Source organism: Anguilla rostrata, chromosome 9, assembly GCF_018555375.3.
Source record: "Anguilla rostrata isolate EN2019 chromosome 9, ASM1855537v3, whole genome shotgun sequence".
NCBI lineage: Eukaryota > Metazoa > Chordata > Actinopteri > Anguilliformes > Anguillidae > Anguilla > Anguilla rostrata.
The window spans coordinates 50132180-50139960 of NC_057941.1; the positions used below are offsets into that span (position 1 = coordinate 50132180).

Here is a 7781-nt window from a genome sequence, read left to right on the forward strand (position 1 = left end):
TCACCGTACGCCCAGGCCCCCCCACTCTTTGCCGGGTTTACAGAATATTAAGTGGATGTTTTATGCATACAATGCAAATCTCCAGAGGGAATAATGACAAATAAAGGCAGTAGCTTTTACCAGCAGAACAAGTGATGTGAACACCTGCATGTTGACCCCTTCATCGCCCGGTTTACGCCAGATATTTATGGTTATATTTTCCACACACATTTCCAAATAAGTTCACAGAGGAACAGCGTACATTGTTTTGCCATAATGTTTAATTGTATTTCGTAAAATTAAACAAAAAAAAAAATCACATTTTCATAATGACATTAACTGAAATTAAATGAAGGGACCCTGGAATAAGTTTCTATGATTGTTACACGTCCATTTTTATGTGACAAATTGGCGTGTTAGGACGCTGTTAAGAAGCGTTTAATACTATACAGGCTTTTCTACCAGCAACAAGTAATTCTATCAGTTTGTTAGACAAGAGAGAAAAGCCAAAGCCACTTGTTAAAAGTAAATACAGAAAACGCTCTTTGACAGTAAACTTCAGCACAAAACAAGTGTAATAGTGATGGGGCGTCACAACAAGGTTTTCCCAAAAGGTTTCCTTATTTACATCTGGAGGGAGACGCCAAACGCCATGGCTCGGCCAATCACAGGCTGCGTTTGACCTGAACACGTTCACGTTCAACTACGCCACTCTCCTGTCCATCTAACCGTTCCAGCCGCTACAGGCGGCCGTGAAATGTAATATTCAACGTGTCTGGTAAGCATTCTCCCCAGCCTCTCCTCCATGTACGTGTATGTCTGAATGTCGAAAAAAAAAATGTGTGGGAGTATCTTTGTGCAGCCTGTGGGGGGTCAGTCCAGGTCGGCTAAGCGTAACGACACATCACGGAACCGAACTGCCAACGTGCGAGAGGAGTCATTTCAGGGCCCCAAAAAAATAAATAACGGGGTTTTGTGTTTTTTGTTTCCGTTCTCTTTAGCAAATGTCAGACATGATCCCATTTCCACTCCTTTCCCGTAGCGGTTTGCGGCTAGCAGCTTCCCACTCTGTCTCTGGGAATGATCCGGAGCTCCGAGCCGTGTTTCAGGAACACGTTTCCTGTGAGGAGGAGGAGGGGAGAGGGGGAGAGAGAGAGAGAGAGAGAGAGAGAGAGCGGGAGAGTGTGGTTAGGGAAGAAGACGAACGGAGAAACGCACCAGCTGACCTAGCGTGTTATTACAGAACATGCGTTTAAAAAATGTGTACAGAAATAAAGCAAAGCGCTCAAAAATCCGGCCAACCGAAAACAACCGCCAGAGTTTAAAAACCAACGGAATAAATCGCCGGCATTCTCTCCTCGCCCTTGGCTTTTGTTTTCTGCTCAGAGAGATCCGAGGTGATTTAACGGTGTAATCAGCTGTAGTAATTGAGAGCCGAGTTAACAATAAAAACCAACACATCCTCCAGCTCTGTCAAGGGGAAAGGTGAGCACCATCGCAACAAACGGCGCTGTCACAGAATAACAATTTTTTTAACGGAAAAACATAAATAAATCAAACTGACTGTTGAGGTGAGTTTATAGTTCACACACACTGTCTCCTCAAGGGAGCTGTACTGAGATCAAAGGCCACATTCATTACCAGTCTAGTTTGCTTGAGAGACAGTTGGTTCAAGCATCTTCCAGTGACCTTTTGTTTTTCAATAGGCCAACTGTTTAAATTCTTAGCCTCTTTAGCTTTCTGAAAAGGTAAGTTAATATGAATGGCTGAAATACCACTGGGATTCCCTCCATTATCAGACTTACAGATTGTGCAAATCTAGATTCATACACATCTCTATGATCTTATGAAAGGTTAAGGGTCATGAAAGAAATCCCACTGAATCTAAATAAAATGCACAAGAGGAAAATGTTGGCGGGGGGGGAAGTCTGGTTGTAGTTTTCCTGTAGAAAAAGGAGCCCATGGAAAGACTGTGGCCATCTAAGCAACATACAAACACAGTTGAGTGATTCCCCTCAAGGGAAAAGTGCATTTGTACATTTGCATACACAGATAAGACACACATGGGTTTCATGTCCGTTCGCGATTGTTGTGAGTGATGCCTGTATATAGATGTGCTGCTCTGAATATTAACACAGGAGACTAAAAGTAAAAAAGCACATTAGGGAGCGGTAAAGTAGCATAATGGACAAGGGAGCTGGGCTTTACACTCCAAAGCTGGAGATATGACCCCCAGGTGGGACGCCGCCATCATACCCTTGGGTCAAGGTAGTTAACCTGAAGTGCTTCAGTAAATATCCACCTGTATGAATGGATCGTATGTAAAAGAACGTAAGATGTTTACGTCACGGTGGATAAGCGAGTTTCCTATTCCTAGTGGAATAAAAAGTACCAACGGATATCATTGCACATACACTATATGACCAAAAGTATCTGGACACCTCTTGGTCTGGGGCTGTTTTCCATGGTTTGGGCTAGGCCCCTAAGTTCCAGTGAAGGCAAACAGAATACAGTCACATACTAGATGATTCTGTGCTCCCCCAACAGTTTGGGGAAGACCCTTTCCAGTTTCAGCATGACGATGCCCCCAGGCACACAGCAAGGTCCATATAGATATGTTTTTGTTGAGAATGGTGTGGAGGAACTTGACTGGCCTGCACAGAGCCCTGACCTCAACCCCATCCAACAATTGGATCAATTGGAAAGCCAACTGCGAGCCACGCCTAATCACCCAATCAGTGCCCGACCTCGCTAATGCTCTTCTGGCTGAATGGAAGCAAATCCCTGCAGCAGTGCACCAACATCTAGCCTTCCAGAAGAGTGGAGGTTTGTTGTAGCAGCAAAGGGTGGCCCGACTCCACATTAATACCCATAATTTTGGACGAGACATTGGATGTCAGGTGTCCACATACTTTTGGCCATGTAGTGTATCAAGCACTTCCAGCTGGAGGACAGAAGGGTCATGCCTACTGCTCAGCATTAACAGCTAGGTGTGATGTCAGACTTGCAGCCAGATTACATGCAGCTCTTTCTGGAGCCAAATCATCTATCTTCAGACTTTAAAGCCAAGCCACAAAGTCACATTTTTTTCTTTAAAATTATCATAATCTGTTTTGTATTATTACCAGTAAGGCCTGGACTTTAATATTGGAGAAAGAATTATTTGAAAACGGTCCATGGAAATGGGAATGGAGCTTGAAATCAATATGACTCCAGCAAGAATGAATGAAGAAAATGACCGACATCAGCAAAATTTCAGCTTCAAATGAGCCTGTTTGTGGAAAAACAGACTATTTGTGCTGCAGTCAAACGACAGGAGGAGTAATGAGGTAGAAGCGCGAATCTGTCAAACCCCCCCCCCCCCCCCCCCGGTGAGACGACTGCCTCAGTTCTCCCCGATTTTAAAAAATACAAAGGATTTCATTCACGCCCCCCCCCACCCCCCACAAACAAACCCAACCGTCGCAGAAGCCCCTAGAAGTTACTTTCCATGAAAAAGTGAATACATTTACAAACAAATATATGAGATTTACATATACAAGCCTCTGAGCATGGCTGTCTGCCTTATTGCTTTCTGTCCAAAATTTATCCAAAAGGAAAATACAGTACTGTGAAATATATGAAATGGAGTCAATAGCGCACCATTCAGGAACCTATTTAAGTTAAGCGATTAAATAGTTGTTAAATGTTAAATGCCTTAGCAGATAAGTGACAACGTTTATTTAGGACTCGATTAAATCACCTGATTGAACCGCGTTACCATTCAAGAACACAAGAACAGAAAGGTGCTGAACCCGGGGTTCTGGAGAGCCGTAGGGTTCTGCTGGATTTTGGTTTTCACCTGAAAATCGGCCCCAGGTCAGATCCCATGAAACCAGGTGGGCTGAATTCACCTCGCGATCGAATGCCCTGATTGGTCAGTGAAGGGCTGAGGGACGATGACCACCTACGGTTCTCCAGGACCAGGATGGAAGGTACCCGCACCAGAACTAATGTGGCTGCTATGTTGTGACAGAGGGCCCAGGTGTGGAGCATATGGAGAGCGGACAGGTAGACCAGGTGAGAGGACACCTACCTGCTGTCTGAGCTGGGTTAATCCCAATGCCATCTGCAATGACAAAACGACAAAAAGCAGAACGTTAACCAACATCTAATATGGGCATCGCTGAGAATCCAGCCAATGGCAAGCGACAGCTAGCGCGTCGACACGGCAACGGCAGGGACTGACGTGGCAACAGGACCCTTCCCAGAAACAAATCTCGGAAGGCACAGCACCTCTGTCGTAAGAACGGTGGAGAACAATTTTTTTTTTCATGTTCAGCACATCATCTAACTTCTAACATCTAACTAAATTTAGGAAGAGTTGTTGATGATTAAATGCGTCCAACGGAGTGTGACTCCATGATAATGGCTCATTTCTTCTGCAGAACATCTACCGCGGGCATCTGCAGTGAATATTTCACACTGAGGCTGTACTATTCCTATGAAATCAGTGCACACATTTATTTCTGTCATTTCATTTTTTTCCCCCCCCACAAGGGTAGATGCACAGAAAAATGCACTGCTGGGAGGAGGGGTAAGCATTTTGCAATGACATAAAATATTACTTCTCAAAATATAAAGTCAACCTATTACAAAAACCTTTTTGAGGCTGGTCACTCACCATTTGTAATAATGGCACTGGTCGCTGCTGGTACTTTGAACTGTGGAGAGGAGCAACAAGGAAAAGAGACTATTAATATTAAATCCGCCTTAGAAAAGCAAGTGACGGCAAAACCGACCATGTCTCATACTGCCAGGGTTTGCGAGCAAGTCCTCCAGGTCTCCTGTGAAAAGCAGTGGAGGTGGTTGCCGAGTGGCTCATTCCGTTAAGGCACTGGTCCTAGCATGTGAACTGGCCTGAACTCGCACGGGAAGTTGCAGCAATGAGTGCGCACAAATCTAGAATTCCAGATTGAGAGACGGTGTGGGTAAAATTTAGAGAAAGGGACATCAAAGTTATATGGAGACTCAAACATTTTCTCACTTGGGTCCAATATCACTTAACATAGCTACCAGAACAAAGAAAGAAACGTATACCTAATATTCCCATGAATACAAATTCAAGTCGCCAGACAGGCACCTAATTTTCGGGATCCAGTGGCAAGATATCAAAGGGAAATTCAGCATTCTATGCTTTACGATTCTCTGTAATGGATAGGGTGCCAGGCTTGTAACTCCGTTGTAGGTTCAACTCCAAGGTGGGGCACTGTCATTGCACCCTAGTGCAAGGTACCCAACCTGAAGTGTTTCAGTAAATATCCGGCTGTATAAATGCATTGTGTGTAAAGGAAAAATAGCAATAACAATGTACGCAGTGTAAGAGGCAGTGGATAAGAGCGTCTGCTAAATGTCTGAAATTTAAGTGCGCAGCTGGGGACTGTTGTGGGCATCTGTTGCTGTTTTGTCGCCAGATTAATTTGTACGTGTAGCCAATATTGGCTCCATTGTCGCAATTTACTTCAGCCCACGTAAAAAAAACTCTGCAGGCCAGCCGAACTGACGGACAGTCGTTTTAAACGCTTCAGTGCACATGCGAAAGTTTGAGCAAACTCACCTCTTCTGCCGCAAACTTTAAAACGGCTGTGAACGGCGTACTTTCTGGCACGCTCAATCTGAAACAGAAATGCAGCGTTTAGACATTCTTTCTTCCTGGTAGCAGGGAACAGTCCAATAATTTGATTCCGTTCATTAAAATGCACAACTTCCTATGCATAATGGATAACGGATTCAGCGCGACTCGGATTTAATTAAGAACCTGACAGACTGGTCTGAAATGAAATGGGGAAAAATCTTTCATCTCAGACTCAATTCCAACTGCAGCGATAAAGACCTCTTTAGACCCTTAAATGTCATATGTCAAAATGAAATGTTATAGGCCTAGGCCTACTAATGTAATAGCAAAAATAAATAATAAAAACATAAATTAAACCGGCATCACATTCAGCTCTTTACTTTACTACTGTTTCTGCAGAGGTTATCAGAACTCACAATTCACAATAGTGCAGTTTCACTCCTTTCGCTATTTATTATTCAAGAAATTGATTAAATAATACGAACAAACAGGATTGGACCTTTTGTACAATTATACTCGCGTCGTGTCAGTGACCATGTGGACACACACAGACATAGCTGCCTCATTAGCGAGACACCATGCTCACGACAGTTCTACCCATATGGCCAGCAATGCAGTAGTAGCCACAGTAGAGGCTTGTCCCTTCTGTGTTGCAACTCAGCCAATAATATTCTTCTGTGTGCTTGTTGCCCACTCGCTTGTTACTCAACAGCAACAGCCAGCTAATTGCTTACAATTCATAGCTAATTAGCTATAGCTGCACTCACGAGCTAACAGACTGACAGCGCAGACAGACAATTGTCAAGTAAAATGATTCATGCACATCAAATCAGCGCTAGATATCAAGCTAACTCGTGGCAGTACCATTTCAAAATCTTATTTGTGGCATGTTTGTATCATCCACATTAGCCGACTAGCTATGTTTGTTTCGGAAATTAGCTAGCATAAGTATTCATTTTTCAATAACAGCAATTTAGTTCGCTAGCAATCAAGTAAAATAATGTATGCTTTACTCAATAGAAATACGTATATGTAGCGATATAGGCGATGTACCAACATATAGCGGCTACACTGTTTCGGGCTGAGATCTACAGATCTGTCACTTACACTTTATAAGGTAGCCGGGGGTCCGATGTAAGCGTGATTTTAAACGTTACCTTAGACCTGTTGAAGAAAACAGTTCGACTGTCAGAAGCGTTCGCATTTGTTTCATTGGAATTTTTTTCACGGGTTAAAACTATACATGGTAACACATGTGAACTTACATTTTTCAATCGCCTGTTTTCCTTTTCCACTTTGCTCACCGACCAGGAAGTCAAAAGGACCCGAAATAACACGTCATCCTTCTGTTAAGCCAGGATCTTCTATTTTTAGGTGACATGCGCGTACGATACAAACGTTTTCGTTAGGGACATTTTCCCTGTAATAAACAGCGTGTTATAAAATCTAAAAACCAAACACATGCAACATAAAATGTGTATTTATTGAAAGGCAGTCGGCGAACTCGCTGAATGAAATTTACCGTAATGCACAGAGTATATGCGAGTACGTTTTTCGTTCGTGATTTTCCACCTCTGAATTTTAACGACTCATGTCATGCATTTTAACTTAAAATCTCAAAACATTCAATTTAAACATGCACGACCATTTTGATTTTAAATGACAAACATTTTATAACTGTAATTTGGGACGTTCTGTCTTTGGCCACAATGGATTCTTCTGTCTGCGGCACTGAAGACGAATCTCTCTAATATGTCATATTTGTCTAAAATAGATGAACTTGTGTATTTTGGTGTTGCTTTTTAGTGGTGCGTTTCATGATGAAGATTTTTGGTGATGTTTGCAATGTTTCATGGAACTCAGAAATTCAGTTTCAGTTTTAAGTTTTAAAAAGTCAAAATGCATGACTGTGCATAAGTGATATTTCCCCCCAATTTTTCAAAATGTCAGCACTTGGCCACCATATTGGATTTTGTTGCTTGATCATGTGACCTGTGGGTATCCATTTGTCAGATAAGTCCCATTACACGCTACAGACCTGCTAGGATTTTGGGAGTGTTTAGAGTCGTTTGTCAAACATGGCAAATCAAAGAGGCAGTCGGTGGCTGGCTCCCTTAATAACACTTGAAGAAAAAGGAGGATGCATGTCCAAATTTGCCCGTGCTTTAGTTCTTCCCTGTCTTCCAAT

General features: G+C 42.8%; 1 protein-coding gene across 1 annotated transcript; it reads right to left on the bottom strand.

Moving 5' to 3' along the window:
• Nucleotides 1-238: 238 nt before the first annotated feature.
• On the bottom strand, nucleotides 239-7011 carry ufm1 (ubiquitin-fold modifier 1). The gene is made up of 6 exons (XM_064352681.1): nucleotides 6859-7011; nucleotides 6701-6757; nucleotides 5576-5633; nucleotides 4643-4682; nucleotides 4055-4087; nucleotides 239-1099 (listed from the first exon to the last, which is right to left on the bottom strand). Coding segments are annotated over exons 1-6 (258 nt in total). The 5' UTR covers nucleotides 6861-7011; the 3' UTR covers nucleotides 239-1031.
• Nucleotides 7012-7781: the final 770 nt, after the last annotated feature.

Excerpts from the sequence above, each read along its gene's own strand:
- ufm1 (XM_064352681.1), bottom strand. Across the intron at positions 4,683-5,575 it reads TAAAGTTTGCGGCAGAAGAG|TTCAAAGTACCAGCAGCGAC; the intron begins GTGAGTTTGCTC and ends TCCTCTCCACAG. Across the intron at positions 4,088-4,642 it reads CAGTGCCATTATTACAAATG|ATGGCATTGGGATTAACCCA; the intron begins GTGAGTGACCAG and ends TTGTCATTGCAG.